This window comes from Ranitomeya imitator, chromosome 9 (genome assembly GCF_032444005.1).
Source record: "Ranitomeya imitator isolate aRanImi1 chromosome 9, aRanImi1.pri, whole genome shotgun sequence".
Taxonomy (NCBI): Eukaryota; Metazoa; Chordata; class Amphibia; order Anura; family Dendrobatidae; genus Ranitomeya; species Ranitomeya imitator.
The window spans coordinates 157,461,240-157,475,072 of NC_091290.1; the positions used below are offsets into that span (position 1 = coordinate 157,461,240).

General features: G+C 45.5%; 1 protein-coding gene across 9 annotated transcripts in view; it reads left to right on the forward strand.

Annotated features, from left to right (window-relative positions):
* The first annotated feature begins 360 nt into the window (after window positions 1-360).
* ELMO3 (engulfment and cell motility 3) overlaps window positions 361-13,833 on the forward strand; it is a 75,821-nt gene continuing 62,348 nt past the window's right edge. For 2 of the 9 annotated variants that reach the window (XM_069739667.1, XM_069739662.1), the window contains exon 1: window positions 361-504. In XM_069739667.1, the coding sequence (XP_069595768.1) occupies window positions 449-504 (56 nt within the window). In that variant the 5' untranslated portion in view covers window positions 361-448. Of the gene's footprint in view, window positions 505-7,447; window positions 7,575-8,795; window positions 8,862-13,833 lie in introns of those variants that run through there. The other 7 variants (XM_069739661.1, XM_069739658.1, XM_069739660.1 and 4 more) reach the window with 7 other exon arrangements.

Genomic DNA, 13,833 nt, shown 5'->3' on the forward strand with positions numbered 1-13,833 from the left:
GCAGGGCACGAATCAGATTATCTAAAGCTGACAATGAATTAAGGCTTGCAAGAAACGTCAAAAGCAATATAAAAGGATTTTGGGGATATGTCAAGTAAAGTCATAGATGCTATAGGATTGTTACAGGATGAAAATGATGAAATGGTAAGAAAGAATGTTGAGAAGGCCAAACTTTTACATTTCTATTTTGCATCTGTTTTCTCTCAAAAAAATCTAACAATTGATTTTCACTGTCCCATTAAGGGAATAGATGAATCAAGGATATCTATAAACAGAAAGATAATGAGGAAACACTTAGTGAACATAAATTAATTCAAGTCTCCGGGTCCAGATGAATTACACTCCAGAATACTGAAGGAGATGGCAGAAGAAATTTTTGAACCACTCTCCATAATCTTTGAAAATTCTTGGAGAACAGGAGAAGTCCCAGAAGATTGGAGAAGAGCAAATGTTGTTCCTATCTTCAAAAAGGGGAAGAAGGTGGACCCAGGGAACTATAGACCGGTGAGTCTGACGTCTATACCAGGAAAGATCTTTGACTCTGAACAAATTATTAACATGTATGTAAGTACCTGGATAAGAATGAAGTGATTAACCAGAGTCAGAATTGGTTTGTAACTAATAAGTCATGTCAGACTAACTTAATTTCCTTCTATGACAGAATCACTAACTGGGTGGATTAGGGAAATGCTGTAGATATAGTATATCTTGACTTCAGCAAAGCATTTAACAAAGTATCTAACACCATCCAAGGCAACTGTTAGGTGGATTCATATCTGACTTAGTGATCGGACCCAAAGAGTGGTCGTAAATGGCTGCACATCCAGTTGGAAGAATGTCTCAAGTGGGGTACCACAGGGTTCTTTCCTGGGCCCTGTATTGTTTAACATCTTTATCATTAATTTAGATTTAGGAATTGAGAGTAAACTGATTAAATTTGCTGATGACACAAAGCTAGGAGGGATAGCTAATACTAGAGAAGAGAATGAGGATTCGAAAGGATGTAAATACACTGGAGCAGTGGGCAGCAACTAACAGAATGGTTTTTAACAAGGAAAAATGCAAAGTACTACATCTGGGCAATAAAAATGAAAAAAAGCATATACAGAATGGGAGGAATAGGGTTAAGCAACAACACATGTGAAAAAGACTTGGGTATACTATTAGATCACAGACTGAACATGAGTTAACAGTGTGATGCAGCAGCAAAAAGGGCAAATACAATTTTGGGATGTATTAACAGAAGCATACAGTCTAGATCACGTGAAGTCATTATTGCCCTCTACTCCTCTGTGGTCAGACCTCACCTGGAATACTGTGTCCATTTTTGGGCACCACATTTAAAAAAAAAAGACAACAACAAACTGGAGCAAGTTCAGATAAGAGCAACCAGAATGGTGACTGGTCTGCAAACCATGTATTTTGAGGAACAGTTACAGGATTAGGGAATGTTTAGCTGCAAAAAAAGAAGACCGAGGAGACTTAATAGCTGTCTACAAATATCTGAGGGGCTGTCACAGTGTAGAAGGATCATCTTTATTCTCATTTGCACAAGGAAAGACTAGAAGCAATGGGATGAAATTGAATGGGAGGAGACATAGATTATATATTAGAAAAAACTTTTTGACAGTGATGCTGATCAATGAGTGGAACAGGCTGTCACCAGAGGTGAAGAGTTCTCCTTCAATGGAAGTCTTCACACAGAGGCTGGACTGACAACTGTCTGAGATGATTTAGTGAATCCTGCTTTGAGCAGGGGGTTGGACCAGATGACCCAGGAGTACCCTTCCTACTCTACAAGTCAATGATTCTATGCATAGAAATACATGCAGCCGCACCCTCCGGTCCCGAGTGCTGGCGGGCGGCAGTTATGCAAATTGATGCGAGACTCGCATTGCACTCGCAAGTGTGACACCGGCCAAATACAGCCAGAGGTACAGAAAAAAATAGGGTACGGGTTGGGAAAAGTAGTTAGCTGTAGGTGTCAAGTTACCATGTCTTATAGCATGTGGGCCCCAGGGAAGCGCTAAGTCCACAGGTGCTTATTTTCTGGTCCATCTCCACATGTAATGTGACGTGGCTTCCAAGGCAGAACAAACACTGGGCTGAAAGTGTGCAGCCAGCTTTTAACCCTTAGCTCGCCCCCTCCCATGTTTGCCACCGCCCTTCTGGGTTGTACTGAATTCTCCTCCCTTGACCTCCTAGCCAAAATAATTCCCAATATTTGGGTTGGGTCATAACACGTAAACGATACAGGCTGCTGTGTCCTGTATGTGAGATGTGACGTCTTCATACAACACATTTACGATACAGGCTGCCGTGTCCTGTATGTGAGATGTGACGTCTTCTTACAACACGTGAACGATACAGGCTGCTGTGTCCTGTATGGGAGATGTGACGTCTTCATACAACACGTGAACAATACAGGCTGCCGTGTCCTGTATGGGAGATGTGACGTCATCATACGACACGTGAATGATACAGGCTGCTGTGTCCTGTATGTGAGATGTGACGTCTTCTTACAACACGTGAACGATACAGGCTGCTGTGTCCTGTATGGGAGATGTGACGTCTTCATACAACACGTGAACAATACAGGCTGCCGTGTCCTGTATGTGAGATGTGACGTCTTCTTACAACACGTGAACGATACAGGCTGCCGTGTCCTGTATGGGAGATGTGACGTCTTCATACAATACGTGAATGATACAGGCTGCCGTGTCCTGTATGTGAGATGTGACATCTTCATACAACACGTGAATGATACAGGCTGCCGTGTCCTGTATGGGAGATGTGACGTCTTCATACAACACGTGAACGATACAGGCTGCCGTGTCCTGTATGTGAGATGTGACGTCTTCATACAACACGTGAACGATACAGGCTGCCGTGTCCTGTATGGGAGATGTGACGTCTTCATACAACACGTGAACGATACAGGCTGCTGTGTCCTGTATGTGAGATGTGACGTCTTCATACGACACGTGAACGATACAGGCTGCCGTGTCCTGTATGTGAGATGTGACGTCTTCATACAACACGTGAACGATACAGGCTGCCGTGTCCTGTATGGGAGATGTGACGTCTTCATACGACACGTGAACGATACAGGCTGCCGTGTCCTGTATGGGAGATGTGACGTCTTCATACGACACGTGAATGATACAGGCTGCCGTGTCCTGTATGTGAGATGTGACGTCTTCATACGACACGTGAACGATACAGGCTGCCGTGTCCTGTATGTGAGATGTGACGTCTTCATACGACACGTGAACGATACAGGCTGCCGTGTCCTGTATGTGAGATGTGACGTCTTCATACGACACGTGAACGATACAGGCTGCCGTGTCCTGTATGGGAGATGTGACGTCTTCATACGACACGTGAACGATACAGGCTGCCGTGTCCTGTATGGGAGATGTGACGTCTTCATACGACACGTGAATGATACAGGCTGCCGTGTCCTGTATGGGAGATGTGACGTCTTCATACAACACGTGAACAATACAGGCTGCCGTGTCCTGTATGTGAGATGTGACGTCTTCTTACAACACGTGAACGATACAGGCTGCCGTGTCCTGTATGTGAGATGTGACGTCTTCATACAACACGTGAACGATACAGGCTGCTGTGTCCTGTATGGGAGATGTGACGTCTTCATACAACACGTGAACGATACAGGCTGCTGTGTCCTGTATGTGAGATGTGACGCCTTCATACAACACGTGAACGATACAGGCTGCCGTGTCCTGTATGGGAGATGTGACGTCTTCATACAATACGTGAATGATACAGGCTGCTGTGTCCTGTATGGGAGATGTGACGTCTTCATACAACACGTGAACGATACAGGCTGCTGTGTCCTGTATGGGAGATGTGACGTCTTCATACAACACGTGAACGATACAGGCTGCCGTGTCCTGTATGGGAGATGTGACGTCTTCATACAACACGTGAACGATACAGGCTGCCGTGTCCTGTATGGGAGATGTGACGTCTTCATACGACACGTGAATGATACAGGCTGCCGTGTCCTGTATGGGAGATGTGACGTCTTCATACAACACGTGAATGATACAGGCTGCCGTGTCCTGTATGGGAGATGTGACGTCTTCATACGACACGTGAATGATACAGGCTGCCGTGTCCTGTATGGCAGATGTGACGTCTTCATACTACACGTGAATGATACAGGCTGCTGTGTCCTGTATGTGAGATGTGACGTCTTCATACGACACGTGAATGATACAGGCTGCCGTGTCCTGTATGGCAGATGTGACGTCTTCATACAACACGTGAATGATACAGGCTGCCGTGTCCTGTATGGGAGATGTGACGTCTTCATACGACACGTGAATGATACAGGCTGCCGTGTCCTGTATGGGAGATGTGACGTCTTCATACGACACGTGAATGATACAGGCTGCCGTGTCCTGTATGGGAGATGTGACGTCTTCATACGACACGTGAATGATACAGGCTGCCGTGTCCTGTATGGCAGATGTGACGTCTTCATACAACACGTGAACGATACAGGCTGCTGTGTCCTGTATGGGAGATGTGACGTCTTCATACAACACGTGAATGATACAGGCTGCTGTGTCCTGTATGGGAGATGTGACGTCTTCATACGACACGTGAACGATACAGGCTGCCGTGTCCTGTATGGGAGATGTGACGTCTTCATACAACACGTGAATGATACAGGCTGCTGTGTCCTGTATGGGAGATGTGACGTCTTCATACAACACGTGAATGATACAGGCTGCCGTGTCCTGTATGGCAGATGTGACGTCTTCATACTACACGTGAATGATACAGGCTGCCGTGTCCTGTATGGGAGATGTGACGTCTTCATACAACACGTGAATGATACAGGCTGCCGTGTCCTGTATGGGAGATGTGACGTCTTCATACGACACGTGAATGATACAGGCTGCCGTGTCCTGTATGGGAGATGTGACGTCTTCATACAACACGTGAATGATACAGGCTGCTGTGTCCTGTATGTGAGATGTGACGTCTTCATACGACACGTGAACGATACAGGCTGCTGTGTCCTGTATGTGAGATGTGACGTCTTCATACAACACGTGAATGATACAGGCTGCTGTGTCCTGTATGGGAGATGTGACGTCTTCATACGACACGTGAATGATACAGGCTGCCGTGTCCTGTATGGGAGATGTGACGTCTTCATACAACACGTGAATGATACAGGCTGCTGTGTCCTGTATGTGAGATGTGACGTCTTCATACAACACGTGAATGATACAGGCTGCTGTGTCCTGTATGGGAGATGTGACGTCTTCATACAACACGTGAACGATACAGGCTGCTGTGTCCTGTATGGGAGATGTGACGTCTTCATACAACACGTGAATGATACAGGCTGCTGTGTCCTGTATGGGAGATGTGACGTCTTCATACAACACGTGAATGATACAGGCTGCCGTGTCCTGTATGGGAGATGTGACGTCTTCATACTACACGTGAATGATACAGGCTGCTGTGTCCTGTATGTGAGATGTGACGTCTTCATACAACACGTGAATGATACAGGCTGCCGTGTCCTGTATGGGAGATGTGACGTCTTCATACAACACGTGAATGATACAGGCTGCTGTGTCCTGTATGGGAGATGTGACGTCTTCATACAACACGTGAATGATACAGGCTGCCGTGTCCTGTATGGGAGATGTGACGTCTTCATACAACACGTGAATGATACAGGCTGCTGTGTCCTGTATGGGAGATGTGACGTCTTCATACAACACGTGAATGATACAGGCTGCCGTGTCCTGTATGGGAGATGTGACGTCTTCATACAACACGTGAATGATACAGGCTGCTGTGTCCTGTATGGGAGATGTGACGTCTTCATACAACACGTGAATGATACAGGCTGCCGTGTCCTGTATGGCAGATGTGACGTCTTCATACTACACGTGAATGATACAGGCTGCTGTGTCCTGTATGTGAGATGTGACGTCTTCATACGACACGTGAATGATACAGGCTGCCGTGTCCTGTATGGGAGATGTGACGTCTTCATACAACACGTGAATGATACAGGCTGCTGTGTCCTGTATGTGAGATGTGACGTCTTCATACAACACGTGAATGATACAGGCTGCTGTGTCCTGTATGGGAGATGTGACGTCTTCATACAACACGTGAACGATACAGGCTGCTGTGTCCTGTATGGGAGATGTGACGTCTTCATACAACACGTGAATGATACAGGCTGCTGTGTCCTGTATGGGAGATGTGACGTCTTCATACAACACGTGAATGATACAGGCTGCCGTGTCCTGTATGGGAGATGTGACGTCTTCATACAACACGTGAATGATACAGGCTGCTGTGTCCTGTATGTGAGATGTGACGTCTTCATACAACACGTGAATGATACAGGCTGCTGTGTCCTGTATGGGAGATGTGACGTCTTCATACAACACGTGAACGATACAGGCTGCTGTGTCCTGTATGGGAGATGTGACGTCTTCATACAACACGTGAATGATACAGGCTGCTGTGTCCTGTATGGGAGATGTGACGTCTTCATACAACACGTGAATGATACAGGCTGCCGTGTCCTGTATGGGAGATGTGACGTCTTCATACTACACGTGAATGATACAGGCTGCTGTGTCCTGTATGTGAGATGTGACGTCTTCATACAACACGTGAATGATACAGGCTGCCGTGTCCTGTATGGGAGATGTGACGTCTTCATACAACACGTGAATGATACAGGCTGCTGTGTCCTGTATGGGAGATGTGACGTCTTCATACAACACGTGAATGATACAGGCTGCCGTGTCCTGTATGGGAGATGTGACGTCTTCATACAACACGTGAATGATACAGGCTGCTGTGTCCTGTATGGGAGATGTGACGTCTTCATACAACACGTGAATGATACAGGCTGCCGTGTCCTGTATGGGAGATGTGACGTCTTCATACAACACGTGAATGATACAGGCTGCTGTGTCCTGTATGGGAGATGTGACGTCTTCATACAACACGTGAATGATACAGGCTGCCGTGTCCTGTATGGCAGATGTGACGTCTTCATACTACACGTGAATGATACAGGCTGCTGTGTCCTGTATGTGAGATGTGACGTCTTCATACGACACGTGAATGATACAGGCTGCCGTGTCCTGTATGGGAGATGTGACGTCTTCATACAACACGTGAATGATACAGGCTGCTGTGTCCTGTATGTGAGATGTGACGTCTTCATACAACACGTGAATGATACAGGCTGCTGTGTCCTGTATGGGAGATGTGACGTCTTCATACAACACGTGAACGATACAGGCTGCTGTGTCCTGTATGGGAGATGTGACGTCTTCATACAACACGTGAATGATACAGGCTGCTGTGTCCTGTATGTGAGATGTGACGTCTTCATACAACACACAGACACTCCCAGAAGAAATTCTTATCTGAAGGCAGGAATGCAGGCTTGTGGTAACCTGTTCTCTTCCCAGCTCCACCTCACAGCTCTGTCCTCAGTCTCCACCTTTCTCTGCTGCTCCAAAGTGACCGGAAACAAGTTGCAGGTAAAATGGAACTTTGCAATGATTTAGAAAATAGAAATTATCTGGTGGGCAGCGCCATTGTCGCTTCATTGCCACGGTGTCTTCCTACCCCTGTCTGTCATTCCTGCCTGTCTTTCCTGTCTGTCCAGCCTTCCTCTCCTCAGTCTTCAGGACCTGTGATATAGCTTTCATGTAAATCCCTTCTCACAATGAAGGGAATGGGGGCGGATACAGGTGCAGCGCCATCCGGAATAAATAGCTGTGCCCTCTGGCTCCTCTTGCTCTGGTACCCATCTCTCCTGCCTCTCTCTGCAGTCATCCTCTATACCCCAGATGCCCTGTTCTGTGCCCTCTGGCTCCTCTTGCTCGGGTACCCATCTCTCCAGTTTTCATCTGCACTCACCCTCTATACCCCAGGTGCCCTGCGCTGTGTACTCTGGCTCCTCTTGCTCTGGTACCCATCTCTCCAGTCTTCCTCTATAGTCATCCTCTATACCCCAGATGCCCTGTTCTGTGCCCTCTGGCTCCTCTTGCTCTGGTACCCATCTCTCCTGCCTCACTCTGCAGTCATCCTCTATGCCCTAGATGCCATGTGCTGTTCACACTTGCTCCTCTTCCTATGGTACCCATTTTTCCTGCCACCCTCTGCAGTCACCCTCTCTGTACACTATGTATCCTTTGTTATGTACAATCTGGTTCTTGCTGCTCTGGTAGATATCTTTTTCTCCTCTCATTGCAATCAGTAACTCTGTACCGCGTTTCCCCTTGTACTGCTTTTCCACTTGTACTGTGTACCCTAATCTTCTATCAGACCATAATTGGAACTGTTTGCCAGGAACAGCTGTGTAACTTTGGGCCAAATCTTCATCCCCTGTAGTCATCCTCTATACTCCATGTGCTCTGTGCTGTGTACTCTGGCTCCTCTTCCTCTGGTACCCATCTCTCTAGTCTTCCTCTGCAGTCACCCTCTATACCCCAGGTGACCTGTGCTGTGTACTCTTGCTCCTCTTCCTCTGGTACCCATTTCTGCCGCTCTCTGCAGTCAGCCTCTTGGTACCCTAGGTATCCTGTGTTGTGTACAATCTGGTTCTTGCTGCTCTGGTAGCCATCTTTTTCACCTCTCATTGCAATCAGTGACTCTGTACAGCGTTTGCCCTTGTACTGTGTACCCTAATCCTGTATCTGACCATAATTGGAACTGTTTGCCAGAAACAGCTCTGTTCATCCACTTTTCACCCCTAGTCGAAGGACTCCATTCCGAAACCCACGTTGGGGTGTGTGTTGCACTTGGACCGGCGGACCTTAAAGGTATATGCCCCTCTACTTTCCCTGAACTGCTCCCATTGCACTTTAACACTCTTTACTCTTCATGTACACTCCCTCTTTGCTTGCACTGCCACTAAGTATTTATTGCATCTTTCATGCCCCCTTTTCCATGCAGTGCTGCAGGTTTATTATTTATTTCATGGCACAAGCCTGTTACTCATTAACTCTTTACTGTACTTGTTTTCAGTGCATATAGACATTCCCTACTATTTCTCTTATTTTCTAGGTATATATCTTGTGCAAATATATATATATATATATATATATATATATATATATATATATATATATATATATATACACACACACACATGTACACAGTTGGTGCTGAAAGTACCCCTTTAAATGTTTCACTCTTTGTTTCATTGCAGCCATTTGGAAAATTCAAAAAAAGTTCATTTTTTTTCTCATTAATGAACACTCTGCACCTCATCTTGTCAGGAAAACAAAACAGAAATGTAGAAATTTTTGCAAATTTATTAAAAAAAGAAAAACTGAACTCTCACATGGTCAGAAGTCTTCAGCCCCTTTGCTCATTATTGAGTAGAAGCCCCCTTTAGTACAACCTTGAGTCTTCTTGGGAATGATGCCACAAGTTTTCCCCCTTGGATTTGGGGATCCTCGGCCATTCCTCCCTGCAGATCCTCTCCAGTTCCGTCAGGTTGGATGGTGAACGTTGGTGGACGCCATTTTCAGGTCTCCAGAGATGCCCCATTGGGTTTAGGTCAGGGCTCTGGCTGGGCCGGTCAGGAATGGTCACACAGTTGTTCTGAAGCCGCTCCTTTGTTATTTTAGCTGTGTGCTTAGGGTCATTGTCTTGTTGGGAGGTGAACCTTCGGCCAAGTCTGAGGTCCAGAGCCTCTGGAAGAGGTTTACATCCAGGATATCTCTGTACTTGGCCGCATTCATGTTTCCTTCACCCGAAAGGTCTATCTTCGTCTCATCAGACCAGAGAATCTTATTTCTCATAGTCTGGGAATCCTTCATGTGTTTTTTAGTAAACTCTATGTGGCTTTCATATGTCTTGCACTGAGGAGAGGCTTCCGTCGGGCCACTCTGCCATAAAGGCCTGACTGGTGGAGGCTGCAGTGATAGGTGACTTTGTGGAACTTTCTCCCATCTCCCTACTGCATCTCTGGAGCTCAGCTACAGTGATCTTGGGGTTCTTCTCCCACGATTGCTCAGTTTGGCTGGACGGCCAGGTCTAGAAAAACTTCTGGTGGTCCCAAATTTCTTCCATTTAAGGATTATGGAGGCCACTGTGCTCTTAGGAACCTGGAGTACTGCAGAAATTCTATTGTAACCTTGGCCAGATCTGCGCCGTGCCACAATTCTGTCTCTGAGCTCCTTGGCCGGTTCCTTTGGCCTCATGATTCTCATTTGGTCTGATATGTGAGCTGTGAGGTCTTATGTAGACAGGTGTGCGCCGCTCCAAATCAAGTCCTATCAGTGTAATTACACACAGCTGGACTCCAATGAAGGAGTAGAACCATCTCAGGGAGGATCACAAGGAAATGGACAGCATGGGACTTACATATGAGAGTCTGAGCAAAGGGGCTGAAGATTTATGACCATGGGATATTTCAGTTTTTCTTTTTTAATACATTTTCAAAAATTTCTACATTTCTGTTTTTTTCAGACAAGATGGAGCGCAAAGTGTACAGTAATGAGAAAAAAATTAACTGATTTTAAATTTATCAAATGGCTGCAATGAAAGAGTGAAAAATTTAAATGGGTCTGAATACTTTCCGTACCCACTGTGTATATAATTTTCTAACATTAAACATCCTTCCATCAATAATTGTATTTTTATTTTATATAAATTCCTTTTAGGATTTTTATACAATATTCTCCGACATTGTTTTTCCTCTAGTGTCATCTGGGGCTCTATCTATGTAACTTTTGTGTTTATTTTTTGGTCCACTGTTTTTTTCGTCATTGTATGTTTTTATTACCTTATTTATTATTGATCTTCTATTCCAAGTATGGGCACATTTTTGCTGTAGTGCTAGCGTTTACCACTTCTATTCAATAAAGGTACTTTTATTTAAAGTAATTATTAGTCCTTGTACCTTCCTTTTAAGGCCATAAATTTGATGGTTTTTTTCTTTTTTTCGGTTTCGTATTTTCAAATGGTCTACCATTCATCCACTGAGCAACTATATATGATCTACTATATTATGTATATTTATTGATGTTGTAAGGCAAACACACGAGAAAAGAGCTGCGGAATACAGATATCCCCTGCCCATTCTGTGATGAAGCTTACACACACAGCTCTATGGCACCCCCCTTACCCTCAGGTCAGTCAGGGAATTGCACCTAGGATAAGTAGTTGCCAGGGAGGCTGCCCTGTTATGTACTGGTTATCGGGGCACTCTGCAGTGAGGGCGGTATATGTATCACCAGTCACCGGCCGGGAAGATATATATGTACCTCCTATCCGTCACTGCCAGGATCCCCCAATAACACCAGAACGGTATGCTGCCACCAGTTCTATTTCCTCGTTAGATATAAGCCCGGTCCGTTAACAAGCTTATATCGGGTCAGAAACCAACCCCAGGTAGTGTATAATGACTAGCTGAACTTACGAACGTGGGAAATCAGGATTCGAGATAAAAGAGCAGCCCAAATTTAATTGATATTTTATTTGCCAAAAGGCGTACTAGTTACTACAAATACACAGAGTAATATACAGGTATTACAGCCAGAAGTACAGATAAATGTAGGGTACAGGTTGGGGATAGCAGTTAGCTGTATGTGTCATGTTGGATGAAGGGAATCTCTCGTATCCACAGGCACCTTCTTAGTTTCTGGTCCGTCCCCACACGTGATGTGATGTGGCTTCCATATCAGAACAAAGACCAAGGCTAACGGTGCATAGCTAGCTTTTAACCCCCCGCTCATCCCCTCCCATATTTGCCACTGCCCCCCTGGGTTAGACTGATTTCTCCTCCCTTGCCCTCATAGCTGAAATCCTCATATCTAGGATGGGTCATAACTTCATAGCGGGAGGTCAAAACTGGACAAATAATGTCTCAACGGATTCGTTGGAGCTGAACCGATACGGAGAGTCCAAACTTGGGTTAGCTAAGTGGTTCTGGAGGGCCGGTCTCGATAGCTTGGAATCTGGGACCGCTAGAGAAATATGAGACACAGGGGTGCGTGCGGAGGGCTCTCAGGGTTCTGGTGGTATACTGGACTTACCCCTGAAATGCACGGTACTCTCATAATTCATCTCTAGGTGTCGGTGCCAAACTGTCTACACTTTCATGGTACTCTCATAATTCATCTCTAGGTGTCGGTGCCCAAGTGTCCACACTTTCATGGTACTCTCATAATTCATCTCTAGGTGTTGGTGCCCAAGTGTCCACACTTTCATGGTACTCTCATAATTCATCTCTAGGTGTTGGTGCCCAAGTGTCCACACTTTCATGGTACTCTCATAATTCATCTCTAGGTGTCGGTGCCCAAGTGTCCACACTTTCATGGTACTCTCATAATTCATCTCTAGGTGTTGGTGCCCAAGTGTCTACTCTTTCATGGTACTCTCATAATTCATCTCTAGGTGTCGGTGCCAAACTGTCTACACTTTCATGGTACTCTCATAATTCATCTCTAGGTGTCGGTGCCCAAGTGTCCACACTTTCATGGTACTCTCATAATTCATCTCTAGGTGTCGGTGCCAAACTGTCTACACTTTCATGGTACTCTCATAATTCATCTCTAGGTGTCGGTGCCCAAGTGTCCACACTTTCATGGTACTCTCATAATTCATCTCTAGGTGTTGGTGCCCAAGTGTCTACTCTTTCATGGTACTCTCATAATTCATCTCTAGGTGTCGGTGCCCAAGTGTCCACACTTTCATGGTACTCTCATAATTCATCTCTAGGTGTCGGTGCCAAACTGTCTACACTTTCATGGTACTCTCATAATTCATCTCTAGGTGTCGGTGCCCAAGTGTCTACTCTTTCATGATACTCTCATAATTCATCTCTAGGTGTTGGTGCCCAAGTGTCTACTCTTTCATGGTACTCTCATAATTCATCTCTAGGTGTCGGTGCCCAAGTGTCCACACTTTCATGGTACTCTCATAATTCATCTCTAGGTGTTGGTGCCCAAGTGTCTACTCTTTCATGATACTCTCATAATTCATCTCTAGGTGTCGGTGCCAAACTGTCTACACTTTCATGGTACTCTCATAATTCATCTCTAGGTGTCGGTGCCAAACTGTCTACACTTTCATGGTACTCTCATAATTCATCTCTAGGTGTCGGTGCCCAAGTGTCCACACTTTCATGGTACTCTCATAATTCATCTCTAGGTGTTGGTGCCCAAGTGTCTACTCTTTCATGGTACTCTCATAATTTATCTCTAGGTGTCGGTGCCCAAGTGTCTACGCTTTCATGGTACTCTCATAATTCATCTCTAGGTGTCGATGACGCTCGGTCTAGAGCTTCCTTTCATGTGGGTCGCCTTGCACAAAATACAGCAGGGGGTCCCAGCTCTGCTCCTCCTGCCCTCATTAACACGTGGCCTCTAATTCTCTAGCCATATTGTAAAGTTCTGTTCTTTTGGGAATTGTGTACTTATCCCAAGGGTGGTGGCCACATCCCTGCTGTGGAAGGGAGATCTCTGGATAATCTATGGGGCCTGAATTAATAACTCCAAGATGGAGTCTCCCTCGTCCCTCACAGATGTCACTTTCTGACATATAGGTATTGGTACGTTCAGTTTGTGTTGTTGTTATCACCCACTTTGGGCCAAATGTTCCTCCCCTGCAGTCTGGAGCATTTGCTAGTCTCAGCTGTACAACACAGGTGTATGCAGGTGAATAGCATAAGAAGCAGACAATTGGAGGCGTGCATGAAGACTTCTACGGCAGCTCTCTTTGGCGCACTATTTTTGAACAAACATTTGTGACTTTTTTAAGGTTTTTCCATTGATCGCACCA